The sequence below is a fragment of the Eucalyptus grandis genome, chromosome 6 (assembly GCF_016545825.1).
Source record: "Eucalyptus grandis isolate ANBG69807.140 chromosome 6, ASM1654582v1, whole genome shotgun sequence".
NCBI classification, from domain to species: Eukaryota; Viridiplantae; Streptophyta; class Magnoliopsida; order Myrtales; family Myrtaceae; genus Eucalyptus; species Eucalyptus grandis.
This window is the reverse complement of record NC_052617.1, coordinates 35,967,612-35,984,883: the sequence shown is the minus strand read 5'-3', so window position 1 is coordinate 35,984,883 and position 17,272 is coordinate 35,967,612. Positions and strand designations below refer to the sequence as shown.

At 39.1% G+C, this 17,272-nt stretch overlaps 1 protein-coding gene across 1 annotated transcript; it reads left to right on the top strand.

Moving 5' to 3' along the window:
* Nucleotides 1-7,283: 7,283 nt before the first annotated feature.
* LOC104451918 (PR5-like receptor kinase) lies at nucleotides 7,284-8,639 on the top strand. Its single transcript, XM_018875993.2, has one exon. It carries the CDS (start codon nucleotides 7,410-7,412, stop codon nucleotides 8,352-8,354), a length of 945 nt encoding a protein of 314 aa, XP_018731538.2. The 5' UTR covers nucleotides 7,284-7,409; the 3' UTR covers nucleotides 8,355-8,639.
* The last annotated feature ends 8,633 nt before the right edge of the window (nucleotides 8,640-17,272 follow it).

Sequence of the window (17,272 nt, the reverse complement as noted above, 5' to 3'; positions counted from 1 at the left end):
CTAACCTATTCAGCATTGATGGGAAATTGAATAGTCTCCCTAATGCCCCCAACCAAAGGTCTTCCTTGTATAATCCGTGGCGACAAAAGATCTTGATAGTGCCTAACAAAATGCTGGTAAACAAGCTCCGATTCAGTGATTTGGATACTCGACGCATCCATAACCAAAAGAATTCTATGACTTATCTGCCTTTTGTTGACATAATGATCATAGAATCTAGTGTTGCGATCCCCCTCCTTTAGCCACTTAACGCTAGACTTTTACTTGAAAAAGGATTATTCTTTAGAGCGCAAGTCCAAGAAGGTACACCGCTGACACTTTTCCAACTCTGCAAGGGCAACAGAGTTTGGGTCTTGCTGAAGGTCAAGCTAAGTGATCCGGAGCACAGCCCTTGCTTCAGAAGTCCTGATGGAGATGTTGGAAAATGATTTGCTGTTGAGAGTCTCGAGACGGACTTTGAGGGCCTTGAGATTGCACACTAGTCTAAACATGGACTAAACTTGGTTGATAATTGGAATGAAATCAGGATGATCCATCCAAAAGTCAAAGAATTTGAAAGGCTTCCTTCAATGAACCGGGTTTAAAACTTTGACCACCATAGGGGAATGGTCAGAAATACCTAGTGTAAGGAAGGAAGCTTCCGAGAATGAAAAAATCTTGCACCACTTGGAATTGACTAGGACTGTCAATCTTCCTTGCCTTCTGCAAAGGACCAGAAGAAGTAGTCCAAGTAAAACGACATCCAACATACCGCAAATCATCTAACTCAGTTAGAGATAAGCACTATCTAAATTCATAGAAGTGGGGTATCCGGTTATGCAGCCTCCTCAGTCTTTATACTCTTCCTTTGTAAAAAGACTGATACTGACATCATTTAACAGACACTAATGAACCTAATCATGCCTTAACCAAAAACCAAATGACCTTTTGTATATGGTTAATGGCATCAACGCCAGCCGACCCTAAATTAAACACATGCATAGTTGTATACTTTGAGATTTGGCCTAGTTGAATTCCAGCGCCCAATAAGCCAATTTTTTTGCTATTTCTTTGTTTTTTGGCCGCTAGGGCTGAATGTGTTTTAATTAATATATTTGAATTTGACTATTTCTCCCGACAGAATTTGTGTCAAAGTCCATTGCACAATCTGAATGTTCCCGAACTAGCCTTTAATTTGGTAGGTAACATTGATGAAGTAACTGCAAAGGCTATGAAACTAGAAATGGAGAGTCAAAATATATGTATATAACAGTGTAATAGACTGTTATTGAGATCGAGAAGTTTGATAGTGACATTCGCAAATCACAAGTCCCTGTATATCTAGCATCATCCACACTTGTTGATGCGTCAGTATGCATATGAAGGTTAGTCCAAGACGTGGTTCAAATCATCTGCAGGACTGCACGATGTCCAATCACTCACTCCATTTCCTCTTCCTCTTCTTCAACAACTCCTGTGGTGGCAGTGGTGCCTTCTCACCGACACACTCTTCATCTGAATGTAGTGGCCTCCAAATAAGCAACCCTTTTTGAAGCATTGGCGGCAAGGCCAATGCCGATGCCTGCTGTGGATACTCTGGCCTTGCCCTGAACTGCTCCAGCGGCTCCCACCTGCCAATCCTCAGCCTCCACAACGTCTTGAGTTAGGCAAACATCTAAAGTGGCCTGGAATAACGACTGTGGAAGAGGGATAGATCACGAGGAAATTGGTTTAGATAAACTTGTGGTGCGTTTAAACCATTTCATCGGATCGTCCACCAATCTCTAAGGTGATAGAGATAATTAAACGAAGCCATGAGCTCTTTCCTTTACCACCAAAGTCCTATCTATCTTGTCTGGCGAGACCACCTTCATATTCTAAACACACTTCATTGTCGAAGGTCGCTGATAAAGTTACGGTTGTGGGGTGGGGAAGTGTTGTTTTGATTGATAATGGATAGATTCAAATTGTGTGGAATGGATATCGATAGGTAAATGCAAATGAAAGAATAATACAATTAGAACCGATGCATATAGAACATGCCACTAGTCAAGGATCAAGATTGGGATTGACAAAGTTCACCACTAAGGCCTATAGAAAATCACCAGTCGAGGATACAAGACTTCAAGATAGAAGAGTTCACTACCAAGGCCTATAGAAAATCACTAGCCGAGGATATATAGCTTCTTGGCTCACCACCAAGGAAGAATCCACCTTCTAGGGATATAGATGACAAGGATAGATATTTGCTCAAAATCACAGAGACAAATCTCATATATTCTCAATACTCAAAATCAAAACACCTAGAGACTTGAACTGCTTCCATGTTTGGATGAATTTTCTTCATTATATAGAGGACAATTATCATTTAGGGCTGATCAATGTATAATATGTTTATAATTTTTTGGACAATTATCCCATTTTATCAAGGTTTGATTGGCTCAACAATTTCGCTAATAAAACTTTAATGCTTTTATGATTTCAACTTAGTCATATTGTCTTATTATCTTAAAAATAAATAACTTTTTATAGATCTTGATAATGTATTTCTACCTTGCACACACATTCTCTTTCTCAATTGGGAATAATTTCAACGTTGAGATTTTCTCGTAATTTTGATCACTTGCGTTGTCTTTGTAGACCTAATCATGGATTTGGTGATATTTATCCCTTCTTATTAGCCCAAGCTTTTTTCATTTATTATCTCAGTATACTATAGTACTAGATAGGGGGCACAAAAGCTCCATTGCCATGTAGATCGGGTAGGTGGGATTGGGTGGTAAGTAGATGAGGCTAGTTCAGGACACAAGCATGGGAAATGGCTTTGCTTGTTAGTTTAAGTTTAATTTCAGTTATGCAGTTAGTCTTTAAGAAGTTTCCGATGTTAGAGCCTTTCATAGGGTCATTGATTGGGCTTAGCTTCCTAATAAGTCAATAAAGACTTCTATTTTTCAACTCTTCCCGAATTATTTTCTATCTTCCAACCCATCTTCCACTTCAGTGATTCATCACTCACAACCCATCTTTCTTGTCACATCCTGAGTTAGACAGGAAAAGGGGTAATGACATGATCATCCTTCCTCTCAAAAGATGCAGCCTTAAACCATATTAAAAATAAAAATAAAAATCAACTCCCAAAAGTTTCCCACTAATAGCGCTCTCGCCCTATTTGCCGCTAACTAAGGAATCTGAAAGCATGAAAAACAACTGGAATGAGCAACTAGCGTAATGAGTAGTGCGTATCTTATCTTAGCAAATCGAGCATCCACTATACATATTTACAAAATCATAGCAAGACTTGTTTATCCAATTCCATATATTATACACGAACAAGATAAAGATGAGTTATACCACCTTAATATAACTATATACCTATAAAAATAAGATTTCATTTGATTGATAATCTCATATGATTATGTTATGATATTATCAATTAAACACTGCCTCGAGTGAGAAATGACTAAACAACATGTAAACATTAACAAAACGATATTTATGTGCTACAAATCGTTCACTAAAAGTGATTATTTAAATTTAAATGCAATGTGGAACTCGCACGCAAACTCTAAAATCTCGCTCCGACAAAACCGTTGCTCTAAAATGACTACCGTCAAACCCACGGCTCCACAATACCGTAATTCACAATCCTCGTGACGTGCACTCATGCCCCTTCCCTTTCTTTTCCTTTCTTTTCCTTTTTCTCTTTTTCCCTTCCTTTCTTCTTCTTCTCTCTTTCTTTCCCCTTTCTGGCATGGTCTCTCATTTTCCTTCATCTCACGATGGTCTTCTTTTTTTTTTTTCTTTTTCTTTTGTTGAACGAGTCTTTCTGTCTCTCTTTTATTAAGATGGGTCCCACTGCCTTTGATTGGTCAACTAAGAAGGCCATCGTGACAATTCTTGAGCCTGCTATTTGTTTGCTGAAACAAAACCCCTCCTGTCCATCCAACTGATCGGGAAATCCGTCCCCACCAGAATGAATACACACCTTCCGTTATGCACCATGTTCTTGGTCTTGATGATCAATATGACTCAATCGCAGGGCAATGATGACTTGTACTCAAAATGCAGCTACCTGTTCAACTGTGGGAATATCCAAGACGTCGGCTTCCCTTTTTGGGGCGGGAACCGACCCAACAGCTGTGGCCACCCGGCGCTACAACTTGCTTGCGAGGATAACGCTGCCAGTATCACGATATCCAATGTCAAATACAAGGTTCTCGACATCGACCCCAATTCCGCGGTCCTAAATATCGCGCGGGAAGATTTCTCCACCGGAATCTGCTCCCCTGACTTCACTAACTCCACTTTCGACCCTGCGCTCTTCAGCATGGTCCGTGGCTACAGCAACTTCACAATCATCTACGGCTGTCCGGGTCTGTCAAGCGCTGGGAACTGGTTCTCGTGCGCCAGAAGTGGTCGTGCTACAATATACGGTTATGGGCTTCTGGGGCTAGAGGGCCAGGAAGTTGCTCTGAGAGCGTAGTGATCCCCGTCTATCAAAATCTATTGTCCCAGTTGGCTTATGGCTTGGTGAACTTGGAGGAGCTAGGGAAGCAAGGATTCGAGGTCAGGTTAGAGGTGGATTCTGCGGCGTGTAAAAGGTGTGCTCATTCGAAAGGTGTCTGCGGTTATGATATCTCAAAGAATACAACGGCTTGTTATTGTGCTGATGGATCATTGGTATCCGCGACATGTCCGCCCTCTGCTGCACCTCAAGGTCAGCCGCCTCAGGGACAGCCGCCTCAAGGGCAGCCGCCTCAAGGTCAGCCGCCTCAGGGGCAGCCTGGTTCAAAAGGTATGCTTTTCTGCAGTTTAATTTCCAAATATTCGCATCACTTAATCTAATTTAGACTATTCTTCTGTCATTATTTATGCGGGCATTTTTAATTTTTTCGGAAATTGTAGGCTAACAAGAATGCAAGGGAATGAAAAATCCCCCTGGTTAGCTCAACGAATATCTGGCTGAACGTTACTTTCCATGGTGACTAAAATGAAAATTGCACCAATAGTCCTCCCAATAACGTCCTTTCAAGTATGTGAAACATAGATGACCAAAAAATAATAAAGTATGTGAAACATACAGACCGAAAATAAAATAAAATAAAAAGTATGTGAAACATACAGACCGAAAATAAAATAAAATAAAAAGTATGTGAAACATGACTATAGCAGAGGTGTTGGTACTATGACTTTTCTGATAAACAAACCACTTTGCACTCGGTCCAAATGAAAGCCATTGAATCATTCTTTGTATGAGGAATGAATCGGAGCTGTTATGATTTTAGGGAAGGATTATTTGCTCTTCTACCTATCTCTCTACTTGTTTAAATGCTTCTTGTGCAAAATGCATGTAGAGCGACATTTTCGGTGTTGCATCTCAGAGGTACTGTAAGGCGAGGCAGCCCTTGCACCTTCCATTTTCTATTCTTCAACTTTTGTAGAGGCACGATGAGTTTGTCGTGTAACATGAATATCCATTTTCTCAGAGCATGTTAATCTGCTCACTGAGACGGGATTGAACGCTACTATTTTCCTAATCTTTTGCTTAGAGCTTCTTACCTAAGCTGACAATTTTCTATGGGACAATTACAAAGTGAACTTTTAGTACTTTTGGTACCATCTTTGGCCATTTACATTCATCGGTACCATCTTTGGCCATATACATTCAAACGGCAGAAGGACCTTATCTTGACTTTCATCACGAAGATGAGTATTCGACCAGTGATTCGATTTGATCCGGTGATGGAAAAAAAGTAAGCAAGCATTAACTAATAAAAAATTCTGGATGGCCGATGCTCCACAAAATACTGCCTAGCACCAATAATTTCAAAGCCTGTTCATTCCAGTGCTGGTAAATTCTTCTTCACTTTGAACTCTATGAATTAAGTAATTCTGGAGAAGCCATTCCTGGAATATACTGGTTGGTTCCCAACATATAGCGCAGTTAAGCAAGTCATTACCAGAATTCAAGTGGCCAGTACTTTATGAAACTCTCATTCTTGTGGAGAAAACAAAGGCACGTCAGATCATCAACCTCCTACTGTTATCCAAAATCTGAAGGACTTGTATATGTTTATGCACCAAAGCCTCACTTTGCGCATAAAAATCTACTATTCAGTGCATTATATAATTTAAGCCCCTAATATCCCTTTTCAATTTCGGACCCCATGCGGCAGCAGGATATGTAGAGGAAGCATCATTTAGCCCCATCCTTCAATAGCTTACTTGCTCATGACCAGTGTCAGGTTTGCATGAAGAGATCTATGATTGAATCTTCCTGCTATTGGCCAATTGAAGTTCTTCAACCCATCATTTGTTCCATGAATGGTGCCAATAATAATGTTGCTTACTGTTAAAGGGAATCCCAAATCACGTTGATATTAGGCAATTACTCAGACACCCTTGAGTCTTGGAGAAATTACCCTGGACACTAACCTTTTTCAAAAAGAAAATCAGCCAGATTATCCCTGTCATACTTAAGACTTAAATGCAACTATTGATGTGCAATGGCCAAGGTGGTCGTCAGGTGGTGCTTATGTGGTCGCCACATCCAGCCCTAAAGAGCAAATACCCAAAGATTACTAGGCAGCTCCTAAGAATCTACATCACCATGACAGTAGATTCATCTACACGTATTCACGTCTGAGCAGAAGTTAATTTCATTACAGTTGCCGTGAGAACTTGACTCTGCCAAAGGAGCTTAAAGTGGTACAGCTATCGCCAGCAGAAAAAAAGAAGCATGTTTGATGTATTCATAATGTAAAAAATAAACTCTGCTCCTATGTCATAAAATGATCAATATGGTTTTGGGCCTACGATGCTGAGAAGGCTCTACCGTGACCAAACCTTCTATAAGTTACCATAATCCTGGAAAAACGTGCAGACTGCAAAACAAAAAACTAACAAGCAGACAGGAAATAGATTTTCTTTCAAGAGCACCAATCCAACAGCAATTGGATCTTTATATTATCAAGAAATTTAATTAACCATTCAGTTGTCCATCTCTGTTGCCATTGCCTCTTATTTTACTGAACTTAGTGTTAGATACCTGTGTTAAGACGTAATAAGTTTTTTACTGAAGCACTAAAAAGATTTCACAAAACTTCTTAGATATAATTTGCATCAGATTCCTGTAACTGTAGTCAACCCTCGAAATAATAGATTGTCTTTTTCCAGGATTTAGCAGGCGGCTTATATCGTCTGCAGGTAAACGATCTCTTTGATATCACTGAATTTGTATCTTTGGCTTCGATGAATCACTGATTCATTTAAATTTTCAATGTTTGAAAAGGACAGCTGGAGTTCTTGCTATCATTGGTGCTTCAATATTTGCGATTGTCATCATTTTCATCCTCAAGATTAAAACAGGAGTCTTCTCATGGAAGTTTCCACTCTTCAAGAGCGAGAAAGATCCTGATATTGAGAAATTGATGGGAATCCATGGATCTCTTGTTCCAAGAAGATACCAATATATTGATCTAAAGAAAATGACCGACTCATTTTCAGAGAAATTAGGTCAAGGAGGTTTTGGTGCAGTGTATAAAGGGGAGATCAGAGATGTTGGTCTTGTGGCCGTGAAAATTCTGACGGAGTCGAAAAGTAGCCCAGAAGAATTTATCAATGAAGTCATGAGCATCAGTAGAACTTCTCACGTTAATGTAATCACTCTCTTAGGTTTTTGTTACGAGAGGAAGAAAAGAGCTCTAGTTTTCGAGTACATGCCTAATGGTTCATTGGATAAGTTCATGTATTCTAGAAAAGCTTTGAATATGAGTAGTTCCTTGGAATGGAAGATACTATATCAAATTGCAATTGGCATTGCTCGTGGACTAGAGTATCTACACCGAGGATGCAATACCAAAATCTTGCATTTCGATATAAAACCTCAGAACATTTTGCTTGATCAAGATTTTATCCCCAAGATTTCAGATTTTGGCCTTGCTAAACTCTGTCATAGGCAAGATAGTGTTGTATCAACTCTCGGCATGAGGGGAACAGTCGGGTTTATTGCACCAGAAGTTGTTTTTCGAAACTTGGGGAGAATCTCTCACAAGTCCGATGTTTACAGTTATGGCATGTTGATTCTTGAAATGTTAGGCTTCAGAAATTCTGACATCATAGTTTCCAACAACAATGATATGTACTTTCCAGAATGGATTTATGGAAACTTGGAGCCCAGCAAAGATCTGAAATTGCTGATGAATGTGTCAGAGGAGGAGGAAGTGCTAGTGAGGAAGATGATTATTGTGAGTTTGTGGTGCATTCAAACTAGTCCGTCCGATCGACCTCCAATTGTGAAGGTGATTGAAATGTTGGAAGGAAGCTTGGGATCACTGCAAATGCCGCCAAAGCCCATATTGTATCCTCCGACATGACCACCGTCGCAACATTGGGAAGTGACGATGTCAAATAATGGAAGCCTTGAAGAGAGAATAATAGAGTTTAGAGGAAAGCAGTAAACATGGTAAAGTGGTAATGCATGACTGAACTACTTGAGGTAATTTTCATGCCTTTCTTTAGATTGAATGTGTTTTTCTTAGAGTTACAGTGAATGAGGAGAGAATGGTTAGGTGGATTTCACTTGGAGATTCAAAGCACTTAGCAAGAATTATACGAGAATTTCAACTTAGGAGATCAAGTGCTCTCTGAAGGCAGTTCGTAATCAGACTTGGAAATTGGAAGATCAGTTTCATCTCTCATTCCACGATCATGTAGATTGATATTCTATGAATGTATAACATTACCAATGAGATGAGCGATATTTCCGTCAAACTCCACGGACTGTTCAACTGAAAATCCTGGTGGTCTTTCTCACTTATACCTAGTCTCTCGGTTTGGTTCGCCACACTTTTGCGTTCCTTGGTACTTAACACTGTTCATTTCTTTGAAACTTAACTTGTCTACCAAGTTGTTCCGGCTTCAGACAACGAATATGGTATACCAACAGCGATAATCACATTATCAAAATATTTGCAAGATTCCAAACCTGTACCAATCTGCTTTTACTTTTCTGATACAATTCTTTATACTCTTTGTAAAAAGACTGATACCGACATCATTTGACAGACATTGATGAACTTAATCATGCATTCACCAGAAACCACACGACCTTCCATAAATGGTAAATGGCATCAACGCCAGCCGACCCTAAATTAAACACATGCATAGTTGTATACTTTGAGATTTGGCCTAGTTGAATTCCAGCGCCCAATAAGCCAATTTGTTTGCTATTTCTTTGTTTTTTGGTCGCTAGGGCTGAATGTGGTTCATTTAATATATTTGAATTTGAGTATTTCTCCAGACAGAATTTGTGTCAAAGTCCATTGCACAATCTGAATGTTCTCGAACTAGCCTTATTTGGTAGGTAACATTGATGAAGTAACTGCAAAGGCTATGAAACTAGAAATGGAGAGTCAAAATATATGTATATAACAGTGTAATAGACTCTTATTGAGATCGAGAAGTTTGATTGTGACATTCGCAAATCGCAAGTCCCTGTATATCTAGCATCATCCGCACTTGTTGATGCGTCAGTATGCATATTAAGGTTAGTCCAAGACGCGGTTCAAATCATCTGCAGGACTGCACCGATGTCCAATCACTCACTCCATTTCCTCTTCCTCTTCTTCAACAACTCCTGTGGCGGCAGTGGTGCCTTCTCACCGACACGCTCTCCATCTGAATGCAGTGGCCTCCAAATAAGCTACCCTTTCTGAAGCATTGGCGGCGAGGGCAATGCCGATGCCTGCTGTGGATACTCTGGCCTTGGCCTGAACTGCTCCAGCGTGTCCCACCTACACATCCTCAGCCTCGGCAACGTCTTGAGTTAGGTAAACATCTAAAGTGGCCTGGAATAACGACTGTGGAAGAGGGAGAGATCACGAGGAAATTGGTTTAGATAAGCTTGTGGTGCATTCAAACCATTTCATCGGATCGACCACCAATCTCTAAGGTGATAGAGATAATTGAAGGAAGCCATGAGCTCTTTCCTTTGCCACCAAAGTCCTATCTATCTTGTCTGGCGAGACCACCTTCATATTCTAAACACACTTCATTGTCGAAGGTAGCCAATAACATTACGGTTGTGGGGTGGGGAAGTGTTGTTTTGATTGATAATGGATAGATTCAAATTGTGTGGAATGGACATCGATAGGTAAATGCGAATGAAAGAATAATACAATTAGAACCAAGGCATACTAAACATGCCACTAGTTGAGGATCAAGATCGGGATTGACAAAGTTCACCACTAAGGCCTATAGAAAATCACCAGTTGAGGATACAAGACTTCAGGATATGAGAAGTTCACTACCAAGGCCTATAGAAAATCACTAGCTAAGAATATATGGCTTCTTGGCTCACCACCAAGGAAGAATCCACCTTCTAGGGATATAGATGCCGAGGATAGATATTTGCTCACACAAAGACAAATCTCATATATTTGCAATACTCAAAATCAACGTGCTTCCATTTGAGAATTCTCTTCATTATATAGAGGGACTATACATAGGGAATAAACTGAGTATTAAAGATAAGAGAACTACCTAATTAATAAACACATAGGAACTAGATAGTGTATTAAAACACCTAGAGACTTGAACTTCGACTTTTGAAACTATAATATAATTAAGATTTAATTCTTTGGAGGATATGGCAATTTAGTCTTAAACCTTTTAAAGATTTGCCAATTTAGATTTAAACCTTTTAACAATTTGAAGATATAACATTTTCAGACAATTATCATTTAGGGTTGAAGTGGCAAAGTTTCAAAAGGTTTAGGAATAAATTGGCACAATTAAAAGTTTTATGACTAAATTGACAAATGGTGTGTATGACTAAATTGATGCAACTGAAATATTTAGAACTGAATTAGTCGTGCTATAATAGGTTTAGAGTTTTTTGGACAATTATCCCATTTTATCGTGGTCCAATTGGCTCAAACAATTTTGCCAATAAAACTTTAATGCTTTTATGATTTCAACTTAGTCATATTATCTTATTATCTTAAAATAAATAAATTTTTATAGATCTTGACCATGTACTCCTACCTTGCACACACATTCTCTTTATTAATCGGGAATAATTTTAACGTTGAGATTTTCTCATAATTTTGATCACTTGCGATGTCTTTGTAGGCCTAATCATGGATTTCATGATATTTATCCCTTCTTATTAGGCCCAAGCTTTTTTCATCGATTATCTCAGTTCCCTGTATACTATAGTACTAGATAGGGGGCACAAAAGCTCCATTGCCATGTAGATTGGGTAGGTGGGATTGGGTGGTGAGTAGATGAGGGTGGTTCAGGACACAAGGTTGGGAAATGGCTTTGCTCGTTAGTTTAAGTTTAATTTCAGGTATGTAGTTATTCTTTAAGAAGTTTATGATGTGAGAGCCTTTCACAGCGTCATTGATTAGGCTTAACTTCCTAATAAGTCAATAAAGACTCCTATTTTTCAACTCTTTCCGAATTCTTTCCGAATTATTTTCTATCTTCCAAACCCATGTTCCACTTTAGTGATTCATCACTCACAACCCATCTTTCTTGTCCCATCCTAAGTCAAACAAGAATAGGGGTAATGTAACGACCCAGCCCCACTGTGTAATATTGTCCGCTTTGGACATTGAGTGTCACGACTTTAAAACGTGTTACACAGATTAAAAAGACCCCAAGCCTTATAAATTAACCCCAAGATTCCCCCCTAAGCGATGTGGGACTAGAGAGACCTCTCCCCTTCCTTGGGCTATCACACTCTCCACCCCTTAAGGGCACAACGTCCTCGTTGTGGCCCCCACACGCGGTCGGGAGTCGGCTCTGTTACCATTTGTAATGACTCGGGCCCTATTGTGTAATATTATCCGCTTTGGACACTAAATCCTCACGTTTTTTTTTTAGCGCAGCAGAAGTGTACGTGAAACGCGTTACCTGGGGACAAGGTTGCACTCAGCCATTCCTTTCCCCAAACCGATATTGTCCGCTTTGGCAGCCCTTCCTTGGCAGCCTCTGCACTACGCTGCATTCTACTTCCGATCAAACCCTAATTCACAGAGCAATCAATCCGAAAATCTAGAGAAGTGTGACAACCCAAGGAAGGGGAGAGGTCCTCTCTAGTCCCACATCGCTTAGGGGGGAAGTCCTGGGGCTAGTTTATAAGGCTTGGGGTCCCTTTAACCTGTATAATGTGTTTTAAAGCACTAATGACTCAGTGTTCAAAGTGGACAATATTACACAGTGGGGCCCGGTTGTTACAAATGGTGTCAGAGCCGACTCCCGACCACATGTGGGGGCCACAACGAAGACGCTGTGGTGGAGAGTGTGACAACCCAAGGAAGGGGAGAGGTCCTCTCTAGTCCCCACATCGCTTAGGGGGAAGCCGTAAGGACTCGATATTACATAAGGACTCGATATTACACAATGGGGCCCGGGTCGTTATAGGTAATGACATGATTATCTTTCCTCTTGAAAGACGCGGCCTCAAACCATATTTAAAAAATCAACCCCCAAAAGTTCCCCACTAATAGCGCTCTTGCCCTATTTATTGCTAACTAAGGAATCTAAAAGCATGAAAAACAAGTGAAATGAGCAACCACAGCTCAATGGGTAGTGGGCATCTCATCTTAGCTAATCGAGCATCCACTATGCATATTTACAAAATCATAACAAGACTCATTTATCCAATTCCAATATATTATACACAAACAAGATAAAGATGAGTTTTATCCCTTTAACATTACTATACACCTTTAAAAATAAGATTCATTTGATTGATAATATCATATGGTTATGTTATGATATTATCAATTAAACAATACCTCGACTAAGAAATGATTAAATAACACTTAAACGCTAATAAAACGATACTTATGTGCCTATAAGTCATCCACTCAAAGTGATTATTCCAATCTAAATGCAATGTGGAACTTGCACGCGAACCCTAAAATCTCGCTTTGACAAAACCTTGCTCTAAAATGACTACCGTCAAATCCACGGCTTCACAATATCGTAAGTCACAATCCTCGTGACGTGCACTCATGGAAACCCTTTTCCTTTCTTTTCCTTTCTTTTCCTTTTTTCTCTTTTTCTCTTCCTTTCTTCTTCTTCTCTCTTTCTTTCCCTTTTCTGGTCTCTCATTTTCCTTTATCTCACGATGGTCTTCTTTTTATTTTTATTTTTCTTTTGTTGACCGAGTCTTTCTGTCTCTCTTTTATTAAGATGGGTCCCACTGCCTTTGATTGGTCAACTAAGAAGGCCATCATGACAATTCTTGAGCCTGCTATTTGTTTGCTGAAACAAAAACAACCCCTCCTGTCCATCCAACTGATCGGGAAATCCGTCCCCACCAGAATGAATACACACCTTCCATTATGCACCATGTTCTTGGTCTTGATGATCAATATGACTCAATCGCAGGGCAATGATAGTGCTATATCAACTCTCAGCGTGAGGGGAACAGTTGAGTTTATTGCACCAGAAGTTGTTTTTCAAAACTTGGGGAGAATCTCTCATAAGTCTGATGTTTATAGTTTTGGCATGTTAGTTCTTGAAATGGTAGGCTTTAGAAATTCTAACATCGTAGCTTCCAACAGCAGTGATATGTACTTTTCAGAATGGAATTATGGAAACTTAGAGCTCGGCAAAGATCTAAAATTGTTGATGAATGTGTCATAGGAGGAGGAAGTGCTACTAAGGAAGATGATTATTGTGAGTTTGTGGTGCATTCAAACTAGTCCATCTAATCGACCTCCAATTGTGAAGGTGATTGAAATGTTGGAAGGAAGCTTTGGATCATTGCATATGCCGCCAAAGCTCATATTGTATCCTTCAACATGACCACTGTCGCAACATTGGGAAGTGATGATGCCAAATTCTAATAGAAGCCTTGAGGAGAGAATAATAGAGAATTCAGGGGAAAGCAGTAACACATGGTAAAGTGGTAATGTACGATAGAACTTTTTGAGGTAATTTTCATGCCTTTCTTTAGATTGAATGTGTTTTTCTTAGAGTTACAGTGAATGAGGAGAGAATCGTTAGGTGGATTTCACTTGAGAATCAAAGCTATTAGCAAGAATGATATGAGAATTTCAACTTAGGAGATCAAGTGCTCACTAAGGCTGTTTGTAATCAGACTTGGAACTTGGAAGATCAGTTTCATCTCTCATAGAACTCACAGGGAAATGGTTCCCAGCAATGTTACTCCTCCACCATCATGTAGATTGATATTCTATGAATGCATGACATTACCAGTGAGACGAGTGACATTTTTGTTGAACTCCAAGGACTGTTCAACTGAAAAACCCGGTGGTCTTTCTCACCCTCTAGGTGTGAGTCGCCACACTTTCGCATTCTCTGGTACTTAACATTGTTCATTGCTTTGAAACTTAAATTGTCTACCAAATCATTCAGGCTTCAGATTAAAAATATGATATACCAACAGCGATTATCACATTGTCAAAATATTTGCAAGATTCCCAAATCTATATCAATCTGCTTTTACTTTTCTGACGTAGTTCTTTATTCTCTTCCTTTGCAAAAAGACTGATACCAACATCATTTAATAGACATTGATGAACTTAATCATGTATTCACCAGAAACCAAACGACCTTCCATATAAGGCAAATGGCATCAACGCTAGCCGACCTTACATTAACCAACTGCACAGTTGTATACTTTGAGATTTAGCCCAGTTGAATTCCACCGCCCGATAAGCCAATTTGTTTGCTATTTCTTTGGTTTTTGGCCGCTAGAGCTGAATGCTATTTAATTAATATATTTGAATTACTATTTCTCCCGACAAAATTTGAGTCAAAGTCCATCGCACAATCTGAATGTTCCCGAACTAACTTTAAATTTGGTTGGTAACATTGATGAAGTTAAGGCTAGGAATCCTGAAATAGAGAGTCAATATATATGTATATAACATAGTAATAGACTCTTATTGAGATCGAGATGTTTGAATATGACATTCGCAAATCGCGAGTCTCTGTGTACTCATTGATGCTTGGGTATGCATGCATGTTAAGGTTAGTCCAAGACGCGGTTCAAATCATCTGCAGTGCACGATGTCCAACCACTCACTTCATTTCCTCTTCCTCTTCTTCAACAACTTCTGTGGCGGCAGTGGTGCCTTCTCACCGACACGCTCTCCATCTGAATGTAGTGGGCTCCAAATAAGCTACCCCTTCTGAAGCATTGGCGGCGAGGCAATGCCAAAGCCTGCTGTGGATAATCTGGCCTTGGCCTAAGCTGCTCCAGCGGCTTCCCTAGCAGTGTCAAAAACCGAACCCAAAAGTTCTTCCTTTTTTTTTTTTTTTTTTCGGGTTTGGTTCTCATTAAAAAAATAATAATAATAACTGGTTCAGTTTACCAAACTGATAGAATTAAAAAATTCTCCTTCTATTTTTTCTTTTATTTAAAAAAAATTTTTTTTTTTTTTTTATTTTTTTTTTCCCTTAGCTAGAACCTCGCCACAAGCCGGCGAGCTTGAGCCCCGCCAAATCTGGCAACCTGGGCAAGGCTCAAGCCTTGCCCTAGGTCACCAAACGTCGGCGGGGCTCGAGCCTCGCCCAACTCATCAGATCTAGCGGCTCAAGCTCGCCGGCATTAGGCAAGCTCGACCTCGCCTTTGGCCGTCATCGATCGGCGACCGGCCAATGAAGAAAAAAAAGAAAGAAAAAGAATTTAAAAAAAAAAAAAAAAAAAGAACAAAATAATTTTAAAAATTGATTTTTAAAAAAATTAAAAAAATTATTGAAAGGGATGCATGTAGGAAAAAAACAAAAAAAAAAAAAATGTAAAAGTAAAAACCAAGAAACTAAACCAAACCGAACCGGGATTTTAGTTTGGTTCGGTTTCATTCAAATCGGATTTCAGTTCGGTTCAATAAATTTCTTTATCGGTTCGGTTCGATTTTTTTGGAAAAGCGAACTGAACCAAACCATTTAACACTCCTAGGCTTCCCCCCACCCATCCTCAGCCTCGGCAACGTCTTGAGTTAGGTATTGATCTAAAGTGGACTGGACTAACGACCGTGGAAGACGGAGAGATCACAAGGAAATTGGTTCAGATAACCTTGTCGTGCTTTCAAACCATTCCATCAGATCTACCAATCTCTAAGGTGATAGAGATGCCCGAAGGAAGCCATGAGCTCTTTCCTATACCTCCAAAGTCCTATCTATCCTTTCTAGCCGGACCACCTTCATATTCTAAACACACTTCATTGTCGAAGTTCGCCGACAGTGATACGGTTTCGGGGTGGGGGAGTGTTGTTTTGAGTGATAATTGATAGATTCAAATTGTGTGGAATGGATATTGATAGGTAAATGCAAATGAAAAATATAATACGATTAGAATCAGGGCATATAGGACACGCCACTAGTCGAGGATCAAGATTGGGATTGACAAAATTCACCACCAAGGCCTACAGAAAATCACTAGTCAAGGATACAAGAATTCGAGATAGGAGAAGTTCACCACAAATACCAATAGATTATCATTAGCTGAGAATACAGGGCTTGTTGGCTCACCACCGTGGAAGAATCCACCTTTCAAGGATACAAATGCCAAAATAGATATTTACTCATGTAGAGACAAATCTCATATATTCTTGATATTCAAAATGAATTTGCTTATATTTGAGAATTCTCTTCATTATATAGAGGGACTATACGTAGGGAATAAATTAAGCATTAAAGATAAGAGAACTACCTAATTAATAAAGACATTGAAACTAGATAGTGTATAAAAACACCTGGAGACTTGAACTTTGACTCTTACAACCCACAACACAATTAAGACCTAATTTTTTTTATGATTTGCCAATTTAATCTTATACGTTTTGACATTTGCCAATTAAGATATAAATATTTTTACGATTTGCCAATATAGTCATTCCAAACAATTATCCAAATAATAAATTTAGAATTAAAGTTACAAAGTTTCAAAAGATTTAGGACTAAATTAATATAGTTGAAAGGTTTATGACTAAATTAACAAATGGTCAAAATGTTTGAAGCTAAATTGACACGGCCGAAAAGTTTAGAACTGAATTACCTATTGTACAATAGACTTAAAATTTTTTGGGCAATTATCTTGTTTCATCGTGGTCCAATTGCCTAAAAAATTTCACCAATAAAACTTTAATACTTCTATAATTTCAACTTAGTCATATTATCTTATTAACGTAAAAATAAATAATCTTTTATAGATCTCGATCATATATTTCTAGCTTGCACACACATGCAACATTCTCTTTATCCATCAGGGATAATTTTAACGTTGATGAATCTTTTTTTTTTA